General features: G+C 51.0%; 1 protein-coding gene and 1 long non-coding RNA gene across 10 annotated transcripts in view; one reads left to right on the top strand and one right to left on the bottom strand.

The window, feature by feature from the left end:
- Window positions 1-24,850, bottom strand: part of TMOD1 (tropomodulin 1) — an 83,040-nt gene that overhangs the window by 9,600 nt on the left and 48,590 nt on the right. For 2 of the 9 annotated variants that reach the window (XM_070250887.1, XM_070250893.1), the window contains exons 5-9: window positions 18,111-18,200; window positions 17,056-17,186; window positions 15,281-15,388; window positions 14,565-14,597; window positions 10,445-10,588 (exon numbers count right to left, since the gene is read on the bottom strand). In XM_070250887.1, the coding sequence (XP_070106988.1) occupies window positions 10,445-10,588; window positions 14,565-14,597; window positions 15,281-15,388; window positions 17,056-17,186; window positions 18,111-18,200 (506 nt within the window). Of the gene's footprint in view, window positions 1-4,699; window positions 4,939-10,444; window positions 10,589-14,564; window positions 14,598-15,280; window positions 15,389-17,055; window positions 17,187-18,110; window positions 18,201-24,850 lie in introns of those variants that run through there. The other 7 variants (XM_070250892.1, XM_023629711.2, XM_070250888.1 and 4 more) reach the window with 5 other exon arrangements.
- Window positions 771-3,125, top strand: LOC111770686 (uncharacterized). The gene is made up of 2 exons (XR_002804067.2): window positions 771-1,943; window positions 2,346-3,125. It is a non-coding gene; the product is annotated as an uncharacterized lncRNA (long non-coding RNA).

Raw genomic sequence — 24,850 nt, 5'->3', positions numbered from 1 at the left:
TCCGTCACCATACAGAGTTGCAAAAAAATTGTTTTTCTTGTGATGAAGACTTTTAAGATTTACTCTCTTAGCAGCTTTCAAATTGCAATACAGTATTATTAACTATAGTCGCCATGCTGTACCTTACATTCTCATGACTTATTTATTTTATAACTGAAAGTTTGTATCTTTTGACCCCATTTGCTCATTTCACCCACCCCTCACCCCCACCTCTGGCAACGACCAATCTGTTTTCTGTCTTTACAAGCTTGGGTTTTTTTGTTTTGTTTTTTTCAGATTCCACATACAGGTGAGATCATACGGTATTTATCTTTTTCTGTCTGACTTATTTCACTTAGCATAATGCCCTCAAAGGCCATTCACGTTGTCACAAATGGCAAGATTTCATTCTTTTTTTATGGCTGAATAATATTCCTGAATATGGCTGTATAATATAATAATAATTATATATATACACCACATCTTCTTTATCCATTCACCCATCGATGGACACTTAGGTTGCTTCCAGGTCTTGGCTGTTGGAAATAACGTTGCAATGAACAAAGGGGTGCAGATATCTTTTCAAATTAGTGTTTTCGTTTTCTTCAGATAACTACCTAGCAGTGGAATTGCTGGATCATCTGGTATTTCTATTTTTAATTTTTTGAGAAATGTCCATACTGTTTTCCATGGTGGCTGCACCAATTTACATTCCCACCAACTGTGCACGAGGGTTCCCTTTTCTCCACATCCTCACCAATCCTTGTTATTTCTCGTCTTTTTGATAACAGCCATTCTAACAGGTGTGAAGTGATATCTCCTTGTGGCTGATCTGCATTTTCCCGACGATTAGTGATGCTGAGCATCTTTTCATGTGCCTGTTGGCCGTCTGTATGTCTTCTTTGGAAAAATGTCTACTCATCCTCTGCCCATTTTTTAATTGAATTGTTTGGGTTTTTTAAACTTTAAATAATTAAAATTAAATAAAACTGAAAATTGAGTTCCTCAGTTGCACGGGCCACATTTCAAGTGTATAACAGCCACTGGCTAGTGGCTACCACATTGGTCAGCACAGCTATAGACCATTTCCGTCATCGCAGAAAGCTCTGTTGAGCCCTTGGATAGCACATCAGACCCAGTGCCTCTCGGTCAAAGTCAAGGAAAGAACTGAATGGAGGAAACGGGAGCATGTTTGGTGCACAGCAACACGGGAGGGGTGGGAAGACAGCACCCAGCATCCAAAAGGACAAGCCTGGAACTGCAGGTGGGACTCCTGCTGGTGAACTCCTCCCAGGTACTCTTGAGTTTACCAGAGCTCATCTGAGTTCAGACAGGGCTGGGAATGCCCACTGAGGCAGGCAGAGGGACTCTGGTGACACACCACCAGCCCATCTGGCTAGGCTCCTGAAAGTGCTGGGAAGAGCTCAGGCCTGTCCTCAGAGGACTCAGCACAGCCCTGGGCTCTGGCTGACTTGGCTGGGCAGACGGTACAGAGACCACGTGAGGCCCCAAGAAGGATCTGGCAGGTCCCCCATCCACCCCTCTTAGCAGGAAGCTTGACCTCTCCTTGAGGTCACTCGCTGGGAAAGCTCTGCTGGAACTCAGGGCGGATCAGCATCAGAAAGCACCTATCTCCTCTGAGCGGAGGGGCTGCCAACGACTGCGAGGCTGCTTCTGCAAAGCTGACACTTCACGCTGCTCACTCAGGGTACAACGCCCCCCCAGGGCAAACTGCCCCCTTTTAACCTCCCTGCATCCTGGGAGGGGGCAAGGCAGGCAGAAGCTGGCTCCTCCATCTTAGAGATGAATCCTGAGCCCGTGTAGAGATGGAAGCTGGACTGTGCTCCCTCCACTAACGACACAGCCAAGGCTTGACCCTGACCTGGGGCCGGAAGACCCTCAGAGGACCCGCTAGGCCCACATTCTCACACGAGCGTCCGTCCAGCGTCCTGAGATACATGCAGGTGAGTCCGGGTGTGTGCGAGAGGATGCAGGGTTCTATTAGACAATTGTGGCCAGGCTTCCTGGTGTCTTAATCTTGGACCCAAACCATTATTTTTACATCAAAGAGTAAAATAGAAAAAGTGCATACATCTTAAGTTGCTTCATCCTTGCTCATGCTCAGGCCCTGCCTTTCTCTAGGGACTCTGGGACCAGAAGGCCTCAGTCACTTCACAGACGGGAGACGAGGCCGTGAGGACAGAGTCAGGACTAAAACTCTGGTCTCTGACTTGTTTTCAAATACTTATTATTTAGTGATTACTGTGTGCCAGGCAATGTCATAAGCAGTTTACGTAAGCGAGCTCATTTTCTCCTCCCCAGAAACCAATGTGATGTGTACTGTTATTACAACTTTCATCTTACAGGCAAGGAAGTGAAGAACAGAAGTATGAAGAACTTTTCCCCAAATCACTGAGCTGGTCAGCTGCAGGCGTCTGCTCTGGAGTCTGTGCTGGCTCTCGCCTCACTCGGCTGCCTCGGGGAGAGCTCAGAGGGCAGGAGGAGGGCTGTGGAGAGCAGTTCCCGGGCGGACGGAGTTGGGCCCAGCGTGGAGGATCGCGACCTAACCACTGACAGAGTCGCACATGGAGGGACTGCCTGGTGAGGTGGTAGACAGCCCGCCCCTGGAGGCGTGCAAACAGGGCGGACTGTGTCTTGTGAGGGTCTCCTAGATGTCACCACGAATGGGGAAGGCTGGGGCTCCGTGACCTTAAGGCCTGTGGGGCCTGTGTTCGTGAGTCTATGAATAGCTTGCTTGGATGGCATAAAAAATCAGGAGACGACCTCACCAGTGGGTGAAGGCAACTAGGAGCCCCGTGGGGAGAGACCAGGACTGGCAACAACAGACTCTGGGAGACGGGGTCACGGGAGAACTCTTGCCCTCTTCAGATCTGCTTGAGAATTAAATAAATCACTTGTGAATAAATATAATCACATTGTTAAAAATTAGAATAATACTAAAGCAGATTGAGCAAAATGAAGGCAGAACTTCATCTCATTTATCCCCAATCCTACCCCCTTCCCACAGAGGTAACGCCCATGGCCAATGGGGTTTGTTCCTATGGATTTTTTCTATGAAGTACGTAACAAAAATATATAGATTTTTCTTATTTTTGACTTTTTTCTATAAATGGATTCATACTCTACTTATTGTTGTGCACCTTGCCTTTTCATTTACTATTTTCTGGAGGTCTTCCCCACCAGTCCCTGGAGAACCAGCTCCCATAACAGGGCTGCCCTGGTGTAGACGGACATTTAGCTTGCTTCCATCTTTCCTGGTTACAAACACTGCGGCACCGGGATCTGCAGGGGACAGAGGCGTGTTCTTTCAGGTTGGACATGAGCGATAGAATTGCTGGGTTGAAAGACAGGCACATTTTGAATTAAAATCATGACCGTTGTGCTGTCACAAATGATAAAAACGCTGAGGTGCCCCTCAGCAGTGTATGACAGCTCTTGTGTCCTCACCCCTTGACCGTGACCACGTATTATCAATCTGATGAGAAGATGATCAGATCCACTATGTAATGAAGCCGCCAACTAACGACTCGGGTGGAATCGAGCTGTGACCTGGAGCTGGCGGCTCTGAGACCCCCATGCTGGCCAGAGGCACCATGGGCATCAAGCAGCTCACTTTGTACTTCTGATGGGGCCAATGGTGGCCTTTTCTATATAATCCAGAAGATATGGACAACTGGGAATACTTGGAAAAACAACAGAAAGGAGCCCTGGGAATTCTCTAGTCCAACTTGAGCCCCAAACCCTGGCAGGTATTAAAACTCCCTCCATATCACAGCTGCCAAATCATTCTGTTCTCTCACACCCCCCTCAGTGTGGGAGTGCACCACCCTCTCAGGCAGCCTGCTCCATCCTTGGGGAGCCCTGCTGGTGAGAAAGGTCTTTCTGGCTAAACTGCAGCAACAGAAAATAATATAGATGGTTGTCACTCTGGTGATTTTAAAATATGTCTGCAAATTGTTTGATACTCCTCCCTTCAAAAGGTAGCGCTAATTCCCCTCCCATGAATGTGGTTGTGCGTAGTGACTCACGTCTAACAGACAGACATGGCAGAAAGGACATAAAAAGCATTTGTGGGGGCTGGCCCCGTGGCCAAGTGGTTAAGTTCGCGCGCTCCGCTGCAGGCGGCCCAGTGTTTCGTTGGTTCGAATCCTGGGCGCGGACATGGCACGGCTCATCAGACCACGCTGAGGCAGCGTCTCACATGCCACAACTAGAAAGACCCACCACGAAGAATATACAACTATGTACCGGGGGGCTTTGGGGAGAAAAAGGAAAAAATAAAAATCTTTATAAAAAAAAAAAAAAAGCATTTGTGGCTTTCTTCTTTCTCTGCCTTGTGTCACTGGCTCTGGGAGAAGTTAGCCGCCGTATAGCAAGGACACTCAAGCAGCCCCATGGAGAGGTCCACATGGCAGGGGGCTGAGACCTCTTGCCAACAGCCATGGAGGGAGCCGTCTCAGAAACAGTTCCTCCAGCCCTGGTCAGCCCTTCAGACTGCGCCTTGACACAGTATCATCAGGGATCTTGGGCTAGAACCACACAGCCAAACTGCTCCCGGACTCCTTACTCTCAGAAACTGGGAGCTAATACATGTTCATTGTTGTTTTAAGCTGCTAAGTGTTGGGGAGTAATTTGTCACACAGCTATAGGTAACTGATACACTCACAATGTTGAGCTAAAAAAGCCAGACACAAAAGAGCAGATGCACGTGACGCCATTTATATGAAGTTTAAGAACAGGCAAGACTCATCTATGGTGATGGAAATCAGGATATGATCGCATTTGGAGGGTATTTATTGGGAGGGGGACGAGGGAGCCTGCTGGGGTGCTGGAAATGTTCTAGATCTTGATCTTGGTGATGATCCAGGTGTATAGATGTGTGTCAGTCCATTGAGCTGTCCCCTTAAGATGGATTTGCTTCACTGCCTGTAAGTTGCACTTCAATAACAGGAAACATAAGGGAGGATTGGAGGGAGGGAAAAAGCTGTTCCCGGTGTGAGCTAGACTCTCAGAGGTCAGCCCTCCCCACCTCACCCTTCCACCACCAAGCAATTGAAACGTCACCTCCCCGTTGAGAGAAGACCAATGCCAGGTACCGGTTAAGGGATCAACACATCAAACCCTCTCACAACCCTATCAGGTGAGCAGGAGTCTTATTGCCATTTTAGAGGTGAGAAAACTGAGGCCCGGCTCCATGAAGGGCCTTTCCCCCGTTACACAGTGGGAACACGGTGGAGCTGGGGCTTGGCTGGGACTGGATTCCTTGTTTGACTTCAAGGGTCAGAGACTTGAAGACAGGCCGTCCCTGAGTTGGTCTGTCTCCTGTCTGGGGCGGCCTCCAGGGGACCTGACACCTGTGAGGTGGGTGTGGTCACAAATCCTTATTCTGATCCATTCTGATCAGCACAGGAAGAGACTTAATCTACGTCATGTCTTTTTCTCTCACGTCCACTGACTTCACCTCATTTTTCCCTGAGAAGCGAGGTCAGTGGAAGTACACAATTGGCCTTTAGTGGAAGCGACAGTGACGTATGCCTGCCCTCTCACGGAAGCTGACTATTTCCAGGCTGAATTACTTCAATATGCGACAGGGCTACAGACACAAACGTTATGCACGGACCAAGAGCTGCTGCTTAGAAGCTAAACGGATAAGGAACAAAACAGAGAGCATGATTGATCAAAAGTCTTGCTCTCTTGGTTTTCAAGAGTGTGTTTTCCTGATATCTTGCAAAATCAAAAATCATGTTCAGCCTGATTAAAAAAAAAAGTTAGGAGCGAGCCCTGATGGCCCAGTGGTAAATTTCAGTGTGCTCCGCTGCGGCAGCCCGGGTTCGTTTCCTGGGCGCAGAACCACACCACCCGTCTGTCAGCAGCCAAGAGGTGGTGCCGGCTCACGTACAAGAACTAGAAGGACCTACAACCAGAACGTACAAGCATGTGCTGGGGCTTTGGGGAGGGGAAAAAAAAAGAGGTAGATTGGCAACAGACGTTAGCTCAGGGCAAATCTTTCCCAGCAAAAGAAAAAAAAAGCTAGCCAGCTGCCGTGAGTGCGTAATCTAAAATGAAGGGAGTGTCGTCCTGCGTGAAAGCCTTCGGGATCCTACCCCAGAGTAGCTTTTGTTTTCTTTCTAAACTAATGTCCACTAGGAAAATAATCCCACCTGGAAAAATGAGAAAACATAATTCACTTCCTTTAGCTTCTCTTCAAAATATTAAGCACATCCTCACTGTCAAATACTGGAATGAAACAGAAGAAATCCAGCCAGTGTCCACCAGACCTTGCACCAACACTGGGCTACGGCCTGCTTGGGATGGACAGGGCCTGCAGGCACCCCGTCTGTCCGCCTGCTCCCTGGGGGCATCCATTATATCCGTCCATAAATGCAACTCTCTGAAAGCCAGGACGCCTCAGCTCCAACCCAGCTCTGGCGCTTGATCTGTGATCTCGGGTGCGTCCCATCTCTTCTCTGACCCTCAGTTTCCCCACCTGTGAAAGGCGGGGGGACTGGACGTTTTCTCAGCACCCTCAGCTCTCGGTCAGGGTCCCCTGCCCCCTCCCACCTTCCCTGCCATCTGGGGCAACTTCAGGTGACAACAGAACATTGCTTGGAGATAAAGAGAAACTGATTGAGTAAACAAACAGCCCCGAGTCCTGGTTACCAAATTTGTGTCCAGAGCCAGCCTGCGAGGCTCCAAGGCTCTGTGTGAAGCCGGGTAGAGCTCCTCAAGGCCCTTTCTTTGGCCGTATAAGGAACAAGGAGGACAGACGCCCACTGACACAGGTTCCAGGCGCGAGGGCTGAGGAGAGCGCTGTGGCCTCTGAAGCCCTCGCTGACTAACCAAGAACGAAGAATAAATCAGATGCCACTCACCACCTCCTCTTTGTCACCTTCCCCAGAGCCCAGGGCTGGGCACCCAAAGAGAGGGAGTGGGCTGTGCTCAAGCCTTGGGGACGCACTGTGAGAGGTGCAGGTGGCTGTCCCCTGAGCCTGGGCGGGCAGCCCCCCTCCCCAGCCCTGCCTCAGCCCTGCCCTCTGCCCCCGCCAGGCCCTGTCCAGTCCCCACACCCCAGGCACGCAGGAGCATCCCCACAGCCCCCTGCTCCTGGGGTCATAGCCCCCCGCTGGTCTCCCTGATGCCCTCTCCACGCCACCAATCCTCTCCCAGCCAGCCAGGAGCCATCTTCCCAGAGCACAACTCTGATTGGTGCAAACAACAGCCACAGCCCACCTTCCCTCAGCCTGCCCACTCGGAGCCCTTTGGCCTCCCAATTCCCCTCTCTGGCTTTCCCCTGGGGGTACCATTAGTCCAGTCTGGATGGGCTCCATGGCTTTCTCCTCTCCTTCTTTGTTTACATGGTTGCCTGTACTTGGGATGCCTCGGCCTGCACTTCACCCTGTGAGACGCTGTCCAGCCTATGGGTTTATCTCAAGCTCCACCACCTCCAAGAAGCCCTCCCTGATGGCTGCTCCCAGCCGAGATAGCTCTCTTCAGTGGATCTCATGGTCGCTGTCTGCGGCTTGCTGGAGCACCTGTTCAATGGTCATTTCTACCTTTGTCTGTCTTCCCATCCAGTGTGGAATTCCTGGAGGGCAGAGCTGGAGCCTCATTCACACACAGCGCCCAGCACGGCCGTGGCTGCAGCCGGCACTTGCCAGACACCGAAACGAACCAAAAGAGGCTCCTGGGCTGGGCAGGGGGTGGCCCGTGCTCTGTCCTCACCCCAAGGGCAGAGAGAGCTGGGAGAAGCCAAGCGAGGCCCACGGGCAGCTCAGGCAGGCTCCGCGTGTGGGCTCGGGCCTTCTTCTGCCACTTGCCCTCTGCGAGAGCTGGGGCAGGGGCCTCAGTTTCCTCAGCCACACTGCGGCGGGGGGAGGGGTGGGTTGTGTCCCCCACTGACAGAGTCTCTGTGAGCACTGAATGAGACAACAGATACCCGGTCCCGGCTCAGGGAATGAACTCCTGGAGGAAAGCGTGGGTTCCCTCCCCGACCTCGGGTTGGTCATACAAGCTCACAACTTCAGGGTTCACGTCTGCTCTCTCCTTGGAAGAAGAGATTCCTATTATCCCCACTTTACAAGTCAGGAACCTGAGGCTCAGGGAAGTGATTGTTCTGGCCCCAGGGTGTTCAGCAAGGTCAAGGGTGATAGTCAGCACTGGCTCCATCTCTGGGCTCCGGGGGGGCCGTGAGGGGGAGCGGGCAGCTCGCTCCCTGTCAGCTGCCAGCACAATGACCTGGGGCCAGTGCTCTGGGTCGTCCTTGGCCAATATTCTGCCCCGGGAGTCAGGTTTCAGCTGACTATGGGTAGAGCCTCACTCCCTGCCCGGCCAGGCTTGCAGTCACATGACCAGCCAATCCCAGGGCCTCGCCTAGGGCTGCTGCCCAGCCTGCTGTCTGCCTTTGTTCCATTAGCTGTGCCCCTTCTGCCTCCAATAAAGCAGGGTCAGCAATGGCCAATGGACACGGCATAAAGGGTGGGGTTTTGGGAGGGGCTGGGAATGGGTAATGCAGCAGCAAGGCCACTGGCATGTGAGAGATGCAAGGGGTCCAATGCAGCAAATTCACATGACAGGGCTGCTGCAGGCTAATGTGGCATCTTTATATGAAATAGAAAAAAAGTACCCTCTCTGGGTGAACAAAGCCCCACACCGAGGCTTGTAGAGTGAAATGTGGGTTAGATTTTGCCCCCACCACCTCATTGTGCAGTGAACAACATGTACAACCATCCAGGGCAGCCCTGCTTACCAAGCAACACTGTAGGGCCAAGTTATGAGCTGGGCACTGGGATATGGAGATGACTCAGACTCAGCACCTGCTTCTGAGAATCTCACAGGGAAGCCAAGGTGCTAGGAGAACAAAGAGAGGGAGCACCTAACTCTCTCTAGGGGAGGCTTAGAGGAGCTATGGCACGCTGATGGGAGAAGGCAGCCGTATGCTGGTTCTCAAAAAAAAAAGGTTGGATTTGTAGTGTTTGCCAATTTCCATAGTGCAGGTACTGCCACTAGGGGCGATTTCAAGGTACCAAGATTCCATCACTGAAGGGGAGCTGGGAAGAGATGGGCACAGTCAGCTGGTTCTAGAACACCACTGGGGAGGGAGAAGCTTCAGCAGAATCCAGAGGAAGAGGAGGCTTTCTCCAGGCAGAGAAGGGAGCAGACGCAGCGGGGGAGGCTCTGGAGGAGAGAAAACTAAGAGCAGGGACGTAGAGGCAGGAAAGTAAGTAGGGAGCACGTTGTGAAGAGCTTTGAAGGGGTTGGGATTGGGAAGGGACTGCTGACGTCTTCTGGAGGCTGGTGATGCTTTAGTTCTTGACCTGGACAGGGACCTCACGCCTGGTGTGACGCGTTAAGCTGCACATTTAAGTTTTATGCACTTTTCTGTAGGTTTGTAATCTTTTACAATAAAGATAAAAGGTGCAGATAATCTCAACCAGAGATAACCACTGTTTTACAATTTTGTTATATTTCCTGCCTTTTCCCCCTGCACATATTTATATAACCATTCAGCAAAAATTCTCATGTAGGAAAAAAAACCAAGTTCCCAATCCACAAACCATGAAAGAAGAAGGCATTTTAACCTCGGAAGCAACGTGGTGTAGAAGGAGTGTGGGTTTGGGGGTCAGAAAAGCCAGGATTCAAATGCGACCTCCTAAAGTGCTGACATGGTGACCCTGAGAAAGCTGCACGTCTCAGCCTCGCTGAGCCCTTCCCCCTTCTGTAAACTGAGACAGACAACACCCACATCCTGCAGGCCTGTGGGGAAGGTCAGAGAGGATGTGTGTAAGGTGCGCAGCACTGAGCCTGGCCCACAGTACACCCTTAACATGTGTAACACGCAAGATATTTTACACACAGGATGTCCTTATTAGCATCATCTTAGAAAGTCAGAACTGAATGAGTTGCCCTGAAAATAAATGGCTGAGCCACAGATGTTCTAGAGTAACAATAACCCCATAAGGATAAAGACAAACTAGAGTTTTCCCAGGGAATCACCTTGATGGTAAAGAGACTCAAAAGCCCAGTGAGGGGTGGAGGGTGAGTGAAGAAAATGGGGATAGTTAGCCTAGTTTCTAAGATCTGTGCCCCAGACGTGTCCCAACAAACAGGGCTTATAGGAAGCTGATTTCTACGGGCTATAAGGAAGGCTATTCTCACTAAGAATGGAAGGGGTCATCTTGGTAAGGAGTGAGCTCCCCATCACTAGGGGTGTACAAGTAGAAGCTGGAAGAGCACTTGGTGGGGATGATGAAGAAGGAAGGAGAGCACGGCGGAAGGCGTGCACGGGATGGTCTTCGAGGTGCCTTAGAGCTGGGCTCTGGAGCTTTGACATAACCCGCAGCACCTGCTCTGTCCGGCAGCACCCGCTCCGTGCTGCCGCACGTGGGGAAGTGCAGAACGGCGAGTGGCACGAAGGGAAGGACACGAATAGGCCCCTGCCCCTCACCTGGTTATCGATTTTCAGCTCCACCAGAGCAGTGTTGTACGGAAGAGCTTCCACCAGGCGCAGGATCCCGGCTCCGGAAATGAAGTTGGATTCCACGTTCAGCGTCTTCAACACCTTGTTCACCTTGAGCATCTCAGCAAGGGCCTTGAACCACAGGAGAAAAGTGGGGGCACCCATGAGTCACCCTGAACAAGGCGAGGCCCTCTTGGTCAAAGCTAAAACACTAAGGAGCCTTGCCGGGAGCCGGAGGCCCCTGTGCACATGCTGCTTGAGCCAGGGAGCAGGCAAGACAATTGCCGCAGCTTCCTTCACCAGGCACAACTCTGTGTCTCTCCTCCCCTCCAACCTGCCATGGCTCCCGAACCCCAACCGGAGATTCCATGCTTCTCGGCTGGCATCCAAAGCCTCTAGGCCCTGGCTCTCCTCCCTGCTCGACCTCAGCTCTCATGGCTCCTGTACTCTCAGCTTCTGTGCATGCCCGGGGCTCTCCCACAGCTTGCCCTCTGCTCATCCTGTCCCTAACACCTGGAACGCCCTTTCCTGTCTGCTTCACTTGTCCAAACCCTGCCCGTCCTTCAAGGCCATTCTCAAGGGCCTTTACTGATATCCCCAGCTAGCTGTGGCCTGCCCTCTTGAATTTATCCGTAACCTCCCTCGTGGAACTTGTATTCCTCTGTGTAGAGTTGTTTCTATACTGGTGTTGTCTCTGCCATCAGACTAGATGCTCTTGGTGGGATGAAAATGCGCCTTACTCATGCCATGGTGCCCTTAGTGCTCAGCACCTAGTAGGTCCCTGTCGCTGTTCCCTGAGTGACTAGCAGAGCCCAAACTCCCTATGCTCTCTCCACTTGTCTCTTCAGTTTCCCCGCTGGAATTCCATGGAGTCGTCATTCTCTTTGTCTGAGCAGAAGAGAGCAAAGAGGGAAGCCCGGGACGCCGCTCCCCCGGGAAGGGGCCAGGGCAAGGGGAGGCGACAAGCTCAGGTGGCCCCCAGCACGTTTTGGAGGAATTCAGCCAAGGGGTGTAGATGACAATCAGAGCCTCTGAAGGAAATGAGGTGATTAGCAGTTGATGGAAACAATGCGTCATGGAGGAAAGGAGACACCAGCAGCTGATGGGCCCCGGAGGTGTAATCCAGAGGTCCTGGTTGTCTGAAACGAGGCTTTGAGCCAGGAACGCCCTTCCTGCCACCCTTCCCTTCTTGCTGAAACCTTTGCGAGGCTCTGCTCCCAGGAAGCCTTGCTTGTTGAAATTGTCACTCCCTCCTCAGCTCCCCCACTTGTGTACCTCCAGGATGGCACGTCAGCCTTCTCCGTGACCCTGCATAGGTGGGACCCTCCTGAGGGGAGGGACCCAGTGTGCCCTCTCCACAGCATCCCTCTTGCTCCCCAGGAAAGGCCTGGCCTGGTCTGACAGAATATGTAACAACCAGTCGGCAAGTGCACCAGGCCAATCCAAGTGGACACACCGGTGCCTGGGCAGGTCCTGGAGGCACAGCCGTGCCAGGTGTCAACTTTGTTTGCTGAATCAGAATGGGGGGGGGCAGGAAAAGAGCTGGGGCAGGCAGTGGGGCATTTACAGAGCTCTGGCAGCCTTATTTACCAACCGTCCCAGAAGCATTTCAGTATTCGACAAAGGGTATACTGGTGTGAATGGGCTGACATCAGCTGTTAGCCTGGCACAGAGTCAATGCCCTGTAAACATTTGCAGAGCTAAGCTGAGTGCCAGCATGGACGTGTTTGGTTTCTGGTTCATGATATAACAGTGTACAGGGCATTGGCTTTGCCAGCCATGTCTCCACGGGCAAACTCAGGATCAACTGGTGATCTCCTGAGTTCCAAAAGTTCCCCACTGGCAGCAATGAGAGACTATGAACTATTTCTATCACTTAAAATACATCAGAGGAAATTGTCCTACCTATTTAAAAAACCAGAAATGAATTGGTTTTTACTAAATAGACTTCAAAACAAGAAAAGTTATCAGGGATAAAGAAGGGCATTACATAATGATAAAGATGGAATGATACACAATTCTCCAAGAAGATATAACAATCCTTAATGTGCATGTGCCTAACAACAAAGCATCAAACTATGTCAGGCAAAAACTGACAGAACTGCAAGGAGAAATAAGTGAATCTACTACAAGAGTTGGGAACTTCAACACCCTCCAGCAGGTTGAAAATCAGTAAGGACATAAGTGAACTCAATAGCACCATCAATCAACTGGATATAATTGACATCTGTAGATTATTTAATCCAACAACAGCAGAATACACATTCTTCTTAAGTTCACATGGAACAGTCACCAAGATAGACCACATTCTGGGCCGTGAAACACACCTTAACAAATTTAAAAGAAGAGAAATCATACAATGCCTGCTCTCATATCACAATGGACTTAAACTAGAAATCAGTAATGGAATGATAAGTGTGTGCATAAATCCCAAAATATATGGAGATTAAACAACAGACTTCCAAATAACATATGGGGCAAAGAAGAAATCTCAAGAGAAATTAAAAAGTATTTTGGACTAAACGAAGAATGAAAACATAACATCAAAATTTGTGGGATCCAGCAAAAGCAGTGCTTAGAAGGAAATTTATAGCATTTAATGCATATATTAGAAAAGAAGAAAGATCTAAAATCAGTAAGCTAAGATTTCATTGTAGGAAACTAGAAAAAGAAGAGCAAATTAAATTCAAAGTGAGCAGAAGAAAATACATAATAACAATTAGAGCAGAAATCAATGAAATAGACAATAGGAAATCAATAGAGAAAATCAATGAAATCAAAAGCTAGTTCATTGAAAAGATCAATAAAATCAATAAGCCACTAGTCAGGCTAACTAAAAAAAAGAGAGAGGGCACAAGTTACTAATATCAGAAATGAAAGAGGGGACATCACTACAGATCCCATGGAAATTAAAAGGATAGTAAAGGAATACTATGAACAACTCTATGCCAACAAATTTGATAACCTAGATGAAATGGACCAATTTTTTGAGAGATACGATTTGCCAAAGCTCACATAAGAAGAAATAGACAATCTGAATAGGCCTTTATCTATTGAAGAAATTGAATCAACCATTAGTGACCTTCCAAAACAGAAAGCCCCAGGCCCAGATGGGATCACTGGTGAATTCTACAAAACATGTAAGGAGGAAATTACACCAATTCTCTACAATCTCTTCATAGGATAGAAGCAGAAGGAAAATTCCTAACTCATTCTAGGAGGCCAGCTTTATCCCAATACCCAAACCAGGCAAAGACATTACAAAAAAAGAAAACTACAGACCAAAATCTTTCATGAACATAGATGCACAAATCCTCAAAAAAATAGCAAATTAAATCCAACACTGTAAAAAAGAATTATACACCATGACCAAGTGGGATTTATCATGGGTATGAAAGGCTGGTTCAACACTTGGAAATCAATTAATGTGATCCATCACATCAACACACTAAAAAAGAAAAATCACATGATCAAACATGTAGATGCAGAAAAAGCATCTGACAAATCCAACATCCACTCATGATGAAAACTCTCAGTAAACTAAGAACAGAGGAGAATTTCCTCAACTGGAAAAAGAATAGCTACAAAAACCTTGCAGTTAACATCATACTTAATGGAAAGAAACTCAAACCTTTATTACCAAGATCAACTACCAGGCAAGGACACCCCCCTCACCACTCCTCAACATCGTGACAGGACTTCTAGCTAGTGTGATAAGATAAGAAAAGGAAATAAGGGTACACAGATTAGAAGGGAAGAAATAAAACTGTCTTTGTTTGCAGATGACATAATCGTCTATGTGGAAAATTCAAAAGAATCTACAAAAAACCTTCCTGGAATTAATAAGTGATTATGGCAAGATTGCAAGATACAAAATTAATATTCGAAAGTCAATTGTCTTCCTTTATATCATCAATGAACAAGTGGAATTTGAAATTAAAAACACTATCATTGACATTAGCACCCCAAAAATGAAATTATTAGGTATAAAGCTAACAAAATATGTACAAGATCTATATGAGGAAAACTACCAAATTCCGATGAACGAAATCAAAGAAGAACTAAGCAAATGGAGAGATAGTCCATGTTCATGCATAAGAAGACTCACCATTGTCAAGATGTCAGTTCTTCCCATCTTGATCTACAAGATTCAATGTAATCTCAATCAAAACCCCAGTTATTTTATGGATATCAACAAACTGATTGCTACCATCTGGTTACCTAATTCAGTGCTGGGCACAGACAGACTCTTAGTAAATACATGCTGAATGTTTGAAAAAAAAAAGAAATGATGGCTACTTTATAATAAGTACAATGTAATTTGATCAGCAATATCTTTAAGACATGGGTAAAAAACAAATAAAATTGCTCTTCGGGACCCACTGATGAAGACAATGATTTTAGATATAGAGAAACAGAGGCCCAGGGAGGGGCAGGTCCTTATCCAAATGTGACGTGCTGTGCGGAGAGAGAGCCAGCTTTAGGGTCAACGTGACTTGCATTTCATTCTCAGCTCCATCTCTTGCTTGCTGTGCAAATTTGGACAAAGCAAGCTGGCTGATCTCCCTGCACCCCAGGTTCTTTAACTGAAAAGTACGGAGAACTGCACCCCTGGGATCAGGGTGGTGGTGGAGAGTCACTAGGATAATGTACAGAGGGCCCTTCTGTCCACGTCCTCTCCTGGCTCCTAGCCCAGTGCCTTCACTACACCACTCAAGGCTCCTTGTTCATCACTGGGATATGGCCGGTCCTGAGGCCACAAGCACCAACATTTCTGTTGCTACGTCCCCCACTCTCAATGCAGTGGAACAGAAAGGTACATACAAATGCCACGGGGTCATTGCTCCGTGTCCCCACGATGCTGAACTTCTTCACGTACGAGTTGTCCTTCAGAGCTTCTGCATATGCCTTGAGGGTGGCTATGGGGATATTCTGCAGAGAAAGCAGGCAGGGACAGGGGCAGGTTAGGCGGACAGATGGGGGGAACTGTCTCACACACGCAGCCTGATTCCTGCGAGTCTCTGACCAAAAGCTGAATGGGCAAAGGCTTCCAGCTCTGCCCCAAACGGCTGAGATTTGGGGAGAACTTTCTGGTAAACAGATTGAGAAAATCCCTGACAATTTCAGATAGGACCTGCAACTCTCTCTTTGTACACGCAGAGGCTGGAGAAGGAAAAAGTCAAGGCAGAGGATGCAGAGGTGTATGGGGGGCTTGGCCTCCGCCCCAGCCACTGGCAACGTTTATGACTCGCCCTGTTACTCTGGGGAAATCTCTTCCCCTCTCTGGGCATGTTTCTGAAAAACTGAGGTAGGGGGTTGCACTAGATGACCTCTAAGAGACATCTGTCCCAGGGGGTCTCTGCTCCACTGCGCGTCAGAGGACCCTGGGGAACTTTTACAGAATGCTGATGCTTGGCCTGCCCCAGACCCATAAAATCAGCATCTCTGGGGGCAGGTCTGGGCACTGGCATGTATATTTTAATCTTCTCAGGTGAAATCCACCGATCTAGTCCAAGTGCATCATGTGCTGAGGAGAAACTGAGGCCTGGAGAGGGCTGAGCCCTTGCCTAAAGCCCCAGGGAGAACGCGCAGGGCCGTGGCCAGGTTCCACACCCAGGCCAGTCCAGGCCGGTATGCACTGCTAGCGTGCACGGTGCTGAATTGTGCCCGTGTCCTCCACTGGGCATGCGGCAGACAATGCAGGCCCCGAGAGAGAAGCTGGCTGTGTTTTCACGGCTCTCTCATTTCAGAGCGTCACTTTAGCTCCCCTCGGGAGCAGATCCCTGGGAGACCAGGGAGCAGAACACTGCAGGCACAGGTTTCCAATCTGATTGTGCCCAGGGGCTGGCAGCCACGTAAAAGAAAGCAGAGAAGAGAGGAAAGAGGAGCTGGGGAGCGAGGGGCCCGCTTCTTGTCTTACCCCCACACCCTCCCGGAACTAATCCCGCTGGCCTCTGGGCTGAGCAGGTGGGCAGGCAGCTGGGCCTGCTTCTGAATTGCTCCTGCAGCCTGTCCAGGGTGGGACTGCCTGTCCATCTGTCCCTCTCTGCCCTTGGTGGTCACACAGGAAACATCCAGAGAGATATGGGCCAGTGGCTTGGAACATGTCTTTGGACATTTGGGCCAACATCTCCCTTCCAGGGCCACAGAATGAGGCTGAATACGTGCATGATACAGCAGCAGCGCTGGTCTGGGGTGGGCCCCTCCCACGCGCCCGCGAGCCTGGTGGGCACTGGGCTTTTCCAGCCTTGAGACCCCGAGCAGCCATGTGTGTCTGACTCACGATTTTATCTTGGAGAAGCTCTCAGTGTTTTGAATAACATGGCAGGTTTCCAGAGTCGAAGCTGGGTTGGCCCGGGGTGAACATCTGGGCCCGATGTCAGTCCTCCGATAGAAACCAGGACTCTGGGATGCGCTGGTTTACACTGTCCACCCCTCTTAAAGGTTTTGCCCCTATTCCTGGTCCAGAAGCACCCAGAGCCCGAGCAGGACCCTGTTCTCTCTGCACAGCCAAGCCTGGGCCGTCCGCGTCTGGGTGACACAGGGCCTGGCCTGGCTTTCCCCGCCCCACAGGTGAAGTGAAATAACACGGACTTTACCCGGATGTTGTTGAGGTTAACCTCTTCAAGTTTCGGGTCGTTGTTCTTTACCCGCTCCAGCGTTTCCTCTACGTCTGTTGAATTTGGCTCCTCGTCCGGCACAGGCTTGTACTGTGTAGGTTTGATCACACCTAGAACGGCAGACAAAAGGGAGGTGGCTCACAGAGGGGGACGGCTTTCCCTCAACACAAGAACGCCGGGAGGCAGTGGCGGCAGAGGTCAGGGACCGTGAAGCTGCGCGTGGCAGGGGTTCTCGGGGGGCGATGCTTGGGGAGACCCTGTGCGGGGGCCAGCCCCCTGTGGCTCTGTCTTTGACGTCCTGTGAGACTGGCGAATTACTCAGTGAGCTCTGAACCTCTGTGGCCTCATTTGTAGAGCGTGAGCAGTCCTTTCACCTGTGCTCAGTGGGCTCTTGGAGGATAAAATGGCCCCTGTGAGATGCATACGGCTTCTAGAGGGACACGCCATGATTCTTTTGGCACCCTCGTTTCTCTCTGGGGCCAAAACACCAGCTGGGAACAATGCAGTGGAGCAATTAAGACAATGCAATATTGGCACAGGAAAGGACAAGGAGACTCGTGGAACAGAGGAAGGACCCAGAGACAGACCCATGTGGGCACGTGGAAATTATGATCAAGGTGGAGTCCCAAACCAGTGGTTAAAGGATGAACTACGCAGAGAATGGCGTTGGGACAATGGGATAGCCATTAAATCATGACAGTTCGCTCTCATCTCACACAACACATAAACATGAACTCCAGGTGGGTTAACAAGTTGAATATAAGAAGTAAACCTCAAAAACTTTCAGAATAAAATGTAGGAGGATATTTTTATAATATTGGGGTGGAGGCCTTCGTAAACAAGACACACAACCCAGGAGAGTGACAGAGAAAGGTGGGTAGATTTGGCTACATAATATTTAAAACTTCTGCAGTGAGTGAGAGAGCATGGGTGGGCGGGAGAAGCAAGACAGGTGAGGACAGCTCTCCCTTCCAAGGGGCCCCGCTGGGGCAGAGGAGGGGTGCTGAAGCCGGCAGGCCGGGCCGTGTACTCACTGTTGAGTCCCTCCTTGTTCACGATGGAGCTGCTCCCCAGGGCCTGGTAGTACTGCTGGTTGCTCATGAGCGTGTGCATGCCCAGGATAGCTGCGGGCACAGGGGAAGGACAGGGGCTTGCCTCTCAGACCCAAGAGGCTTCTGGGTGCTAATGTGCTGCACCCTAGGAATTTTTGCTCACAGAAATGGCAAGAAACTTGCATGAAAACTTAAACTTTATTTGATTGTTACTCTCATGTCTATTTACATGACTCTCTAATCTCCACACCCAGCCTCGGCTTCTCTAGTCCCCAGCCTCAAGTTCCTAGCTGTCCCCTGATGTCCCACTGGCATGTCCAACCCCATTTGGCCAAAACAGAACTCGTCTTTCCTGGCAACAGCCTGTTCCTTAGGATCACCTTCCATCTTGTCATCCCGCCTGTCCCTCAGGGTAGAACCCCAGTCACATGGCAGCCCCCTGAATCCCCACCCTTCCATATAGTGTCTCTCATCTGTGCCACCTTCCACTCCATCACCTCAGTCCTGGTTGAGGCCCTGTCATTTCTCAGCTGCATTATCACAGCTGTGCAATCACTGGTGTCCTGGTCCCAGTCTCTTCCTACCCTCCCATCCCCCAGCATTCAGCACAGAGCATCCAGAAAGATCTTTCTGGAAATGCAAATCTGACCACATCACCCCCGTGCTGTCATCCTTTTGTCCATTCATTTGTTATTTATTGAGTGTTGGCATTACGTGCCCAGCTCCAGGGGGACAGCAGAGAACAGGAAAGACAGAGTCCCTGCCCATGTACCTTACGTAGGGAGAGACGCTAGGCAGGTACCTACGCAATTAAAAACAGAAGCACAGAGTCGGGTCAGTGTTGGAAAGGAAAAGTTCGGTGTGTTCCAGGAGACTAGGACAGAGGGACTCGGGATGGGAGGAATGAGCAAGTGTTGGCCAAGTTAAGAAAAAGGAGGTAGAACGTTCTGGGCAGAGGGAATGGCGGGTGGGAAAGCCCTCGCTCAGAGAGCCGAAGGCCAGGGAGGGAGGGGCGGAGGAGGGACAGAGAGGAATTGGACACGCGGTGGACGGCGGCATCCCCACTCTCTGAGCACCTGCTGCAGGCCAGAGGACACTCTGTAATCAGTGATTCCGTCAGGTTGCCCTTTGGAACCACAGGGGAATCTCTGGAACTCTGATGCCCAGGCCGACCCCAGACCAACTAAACCACAACCTTGGCCCAGGCATCTGCCTTTTGTAAAGCTCCCCAGGTAGTTTCAATGGGCCGGTAAGGTTGAGAGGCTGACGCTCACCCCTGAGTCCTCACGACAGACCATTGCAGCAGATTTTATTCAAATGGGAAAGTTGGATCCTGCAGGGACGTCTAGGATGAGGGGGGGAGTTTGGGTGTCTTTTTCTGGGTGCTGCCTGGGAAGCCACTGAGGCCTTAGCAGGGACTGAGATGGTGTCACTCGAGTTCTGTGACTGTTACTCTGGCTGTATCTGGAGATGTGACCACAGAAGGGAGGGAAGGACATGGGGGCACTGAGGCTGTTTCAGCCATCCAGGTGGGAGGGCGGTGGCTTGTGACCCCAGAGCCTGGCTTCACTGGCCTCCTGGAGCTGGCCCTGCTTCAACAGCCTTGTCCCTCACCCACAGCCTTTCTGTTCCAGTAACACAAACGGCTGCTGCTCAGTACATTCTCCTGCCTCTGCCAATGCCATCCCCATGCTGGCGATGCTCTCTTCATTTGCAGTGCCCGCTGCTGAAGTGCCCCCAGTAGGATTGCTAGAATTAGCAAATAAAAATACAGAACACCCAGCTAAATTGGAATTTCAGATAAACAATGAATAATGTTTTAGTATATAATGTTTTAGTCCCATTCAGTATTTGGGGCCTACTTACATTAAAAATTTATCCACTGTTTACCTGAAATTCAAATCCAACAGACCATCCTGTATTTGACCTAACAACTCTACCTCCCATTCTTCAAGACCTTCTCCCCCAGGGAGTCCTCCTGGATTCCTTCCCATCTCTGCGGGACACTTCCTGCAGCACCTGGTATCCTTATCGCAGCACATGTCTACACAGCCATAGAGACATCTGAGTGCATGTGTACTTGCTCTGCGGGATTGTAGGCTTCTGGAGGGCAGGGAAGAATGTTCTCTCTCTTCTACCTCTTCCAGCGTATGGCATTTGGTAAATACTCACTGATTTTTTTAAATTCCCCAAGCCATTTCATTAGACATGATTTCTAGTTAGAGAGACAACATGACAGCCCTTAGTGAAGAGTCAGGAGACCCAGCTTCCAGTCCTGACTATGCCCCGGATGCTGTGTGACCTTGGGCAAGTCCCCTCCCCTCTCTGGGCTTCAGCATCCTCTGTACAATAAAGGGTGAGACAAGATCATTGGTTCTCGATCATGGCTGCACATACAAATCCCCTGGGAGCTTTCAGAAATATCCGATCCAAATCTCCGGAGAGATATTTTTAATCTCCTTGGATGATTTTGATGCTCACTGGGGTTTGAGAACCACAAGGCGAGATCATCTCCAAGTCCCTTTCGCGTCTCATATTCTCAGAGTCTTCTCCACTAAAATTAGACCCTCCTGCTCACTGCTCAGGGGAACGGGCAGGGAGAGAGCCAGCTGAATTTTTCCAAGCTCTTGGTGACTTTAATTCAGGCTGCTCTAAGCGGGCAGTGGGAGCTGAGGGCTGAGGCAGCGCCAGGTGAATCCGACGGCTGCCAGTCACGTCTGCAGCTGGCTCTTCGAGCTCCCGTGCAGGGAGCAGCTCCTGGTGGTTCTGGGCTGCTGCTGGGGTTCTAGGTTTGGGAAACAGTTTGCAAAGGTTGCTGGGGATCATAGGGAAGATGTAACCTCATACGGCTGGCTGGTGTCACTTAGAGTGTATGAAGAGGTGGAAAACGGAAAATGCATTTTGTGCTCTGATGATAGCTTCCCATCATGGTCCAGAAACGGGGGCAGAGGCAGGAAGCGCCAGGGGACACAGGAAGGAGACCAGGGCCCAGCCTGGGCCTTGGCACTAACTGCTGGTGACCCTGCCCAGGTCATTTCCGCTTTCAGGGCCTCGGTTTTCTCGCCTGTAAACTGGAGTGTGCCTGAAGGCTGGCTCTCGCCGTTACATAGGACTGAGTCACACGACACCTGGTCTGCTGATCCTGTCGGATTCTTACAACTAGCATCCAGGGCAGGTGCTGCCGACCCCGCTTTCCCAGCAGGCTCAAGACTGAATGGTTTCTCAAAGACCCTTGGGCGAGGACCCGCCTGGCTTCTAAATCAGCATTCCCAGCCACTCCTGCACACGCTAGGTCACCAGCAGTTCTAAAGTTCTAAGATTGCCCTCAATGTTGGAATTCTACGGCCAGATGGCATATATTCTAGGAGGTAATACATGTCAACAGCAGCCCTAAGAAGAAAAAATCCTTTTGCAGTTCAGAGGAAATTCGGGTTCCAAGAAGGAAAGGAGGAGGGAAGGGAGGGAGGCGGGGTGGGGGGCAAGCTGAACCTCCCCTGCTGAGGAATAGCTTGGGGGCTCGGGAGCCAGCCGGCCCTCCCCTCGCCCGCCCGAGGCATCCTGCACGGCACCAAGAGTGAGTGATAGAGGAAGACAGCACACCCACAGCGCCTGCCACTTCATTCTTTGTAGATATTGGCAAGGCTGAATTTAGCACTGAGGAACATGATTTTTTAAAAAAAACTCTAGATCTTCCTCAAAACTCAAAAAAGAACTATTTTTGAACTCTGCAAAAGAACATCGAGTTCTCCTTCCTGTCTCTGGCTTGGCAGGGCTCACTCAGTTCTTCATTCCACTCAGGATGCAGAGAGAGCGGCCGCATCTGCGGCTTTGCCAGCGGCCAGCCGCCGGCCTGGCTCTGGGCAACGGCCGGCCGGCTGGAGGGCGTCCTCCTGCAGCTTAGGAATGGGTGGGAGGAGCTGGCTCCAGCCCAGGACTCCAGGGCAGTTGACTGGCTCCAAGATAAGCCACACCCTGCCTCTTGTAGAAGGGAACAGGTGCCTAAGGACACAAAAGTGCACCAGAAGCAGTTCGGGGGCGGGGAGCAGTCTGGCTAGGCCTGCTTCCGATAGGAACAGAGCTAGGGGTGCCAACTGCCCCTGGGGGTGGCCTGGGGGTTGGCCCTTTTGAAGGGTTTGTCTCCTACCCTGATTCCTTGTTGGGTCCTGCCCCACCGGAAGGGTCCCTAGAGGTGAGCCAGGATCACATCCCTGACTGGGGAGGGGAGGCATTAAGAATGCCAAGTGCTTGCAGTGACTCCCAGTGGCCTCCAGGCTACACCCAAGGCCACATGCCAAGAACTTAGCACTGTCAGGGCCTGTGCATTCTGCTCATCACCCTGCGGTGACGCTTCTCATGGACAAGTTTCTGGTCTGTCCTCCTCATCGCATTCTGGGCCCCCCAAGGGCAAGGGCTGGATCCGGTTCATCCTAGAACATGGCAGGAGTTCAACAATGCACACTGACTCCATGAGCGAATGAATGAACACAGGAATGATGCACAAACAAGAAAACGAATGAACAAATGGGGGTTCATGAGCCTTGCCTTACTCAGGTCACCCCTGAGTCAGTGTGACGCATCTGCTGGGTGTCCTCCTACAGGTTCTGTCATCACCAAACATCAAGCTTGCGGCACGCGCCTGCGAAGCAAGCAGCTCAGAGGGGCACCTGTTCTCCAGCCAGGAGCCGCTCCAGCTGTGCCCCCGCCTGGGGCACTGTCCCCCAAGTTCAACTAACCAGACCCCTCTCTGGCCCCCCGTCCTTGTTTCCTTATGAGACTCTCTGTCACCTGTCATAGGCACCTCAGTCTGTGTTTAATGTCGGCTCCGCGCGGGCAGGAGCAGGGTGCGGGGACTCTTTCCTTCTGATGCCTTCCTTCCCCAGGGCTGGTCCACAGCCTGGCACGCAGTGGGGGTGCCCTGGCTGAGTGGTGTTGATGTGTGAATGGGTGAACAAAGAAAGGTGGAGTAATGGCAGCGCTCCGCCTGGGAGTCAAGTCTCAGACTGGAGAAGACCTGCAGACTTCGTGCCCTCCTCTTCCCACCTCTTTCTTTAACGACTCATCCACACTCCTGGCTCCGGCCACGCCCTCATCCAGAAAGGCTCCGAAGCCCCCTTCCCCACCACTCTGTGGTGGGCTTGTCCCACTCAGTGCTCCAGCAAGATGTCCCACCTCCATCTCTTGCAGCATCTTTGAAATGGACTCAGGGCAGAGCAGCTCTCCTTGCAGCCACCCGGCTCTGTTTTCTGGTGCCTCAGGTTAGAACGCCTGACACCACCTCGGCATTTGGGCCTCTGACCCAGCACTGGGAACAGCTGGTCTCTCGGAGGAGCCACATCTCAGACGTAGTCCCCCTGCTCCACCTCAGCCCTTGGCCTTACCTGGGGTCTGCCTCCTACGTCCCCCATGCTCCCAGCACTACCACCTCTGTGCCCAAACCCTTGCTTTCACCCATCCTCCCCAAGACTCTCCTAGGCTCAGGTGTCAATGTCTTAATCGAGAGCCTTTCCTAATGTGGCCCAACCCTCCCCAGCCGGCTGGGAGACATGGCCCAGCACCTGCTCTTACCACCCTCTGTGTCCACGTCCCCCACCCAGGATGCTTTACTGAGGCTCCACTGCCAGTGGGCCCTAGAACGAAGCTGCCTGGGTTCAGACCCCGTGGGCAAGACCTTTAACCTCACCGTGCCTACTTTCTCCATCTGTCAAATGGGGACAATAACATTTACTTCTTAGGACTGTTGTGAGCAATAAATGCACCAAGGTATTGGGAGAAACTCCCACAGCACCTGGGACATAGTTGGCCAACAAATATTCAGTCCCTCCTTCCCAGAGACACTGTCACCTTTCAAATGGCTGATGTACAGTGGCAGGTGCCCGAGGTCAGCAGTTAACATTGGTGTCGACTTACAGCTCTCCCTGTCCTTTCTGGACATCGGAAGGGTATGGTATCATGAACAGATATTAATAATTAGCCACGCCAACGAAAATAAAGAGAAATGGTTTTAAGAAATCAACACAGAAACGTAGCACAATATTGCAGTTCTATTTTGGCACGGGAACTGGTGGTTCTGAACAGGGGCGTTATCTGATAATCCCTCTGCGCTGCCCAGTGAGGGGAGTGGCGTCCCGGAGGGGGCTCAGGGAAGGACCAGGATAAAAACAGCTCCAGGGTGAGTCAGTGTGGAGATGCTGGACCACGGGGTCACTCACCGCCTCCTTGCTGCACAGGTTAACCGGAAGTCAAGGGGACCCCAGCAGGGAAGTGGTTGGGTCGAAATACATGAGCGTAATGTGGGATCTAGCATGACCTGTGTGGCTTCTGACGAAACAAATCGTGCACTGCAAAGCAAACTGATTAAGTTCCCCGGGTTCAGTGTTCCCTTTCCAACTGGGTGAAACACTCACTGCCTGTGTGCTTCACAGCGGGAGTGAAAACCTTTCTCTCTCAGCCCTGACACCTCTCAAGCCACTGTCCTTTGTCCTTTCCCCAATTTTCCACTTCCGGAGGAAAGGGTTGTTTGGACTCAGAGTCTACACATCCGCTCTCCCCATTCACTCCTCGGGTCCCTGCGGCCCCGCTTTGACCACTGGCACACAGCGTCACCCCTTGTGCGTCCTTGAGTCTTCTCACTGCCCCTCCCCCACGGTCCCACGACAGCTGACAGCCACTCTCCCCGCCCCCCCCACGAAGGCTTCATGACTCATGTACAACACCCACGAGAA

Source organism: Equus caballus, chromosome 25 (assembly GCF_041296265.1).
Source record: "Equus caballus isolate H_3958 breed thoroughbred chromosome 25, TB-T2T, whole genome shotgun sequence".
NCBI classification, from domain to species: Eukaryota; Metazoa; Chordata; class Mammalia; order Perissodactyla; family Equidae; genus Equus; species Equus caballus.
The sequence above is the reverse complement of the archived record's forward strand: the minus strand, read 5'-3'. Positions and strand labels throughout refer to the sequence as shown.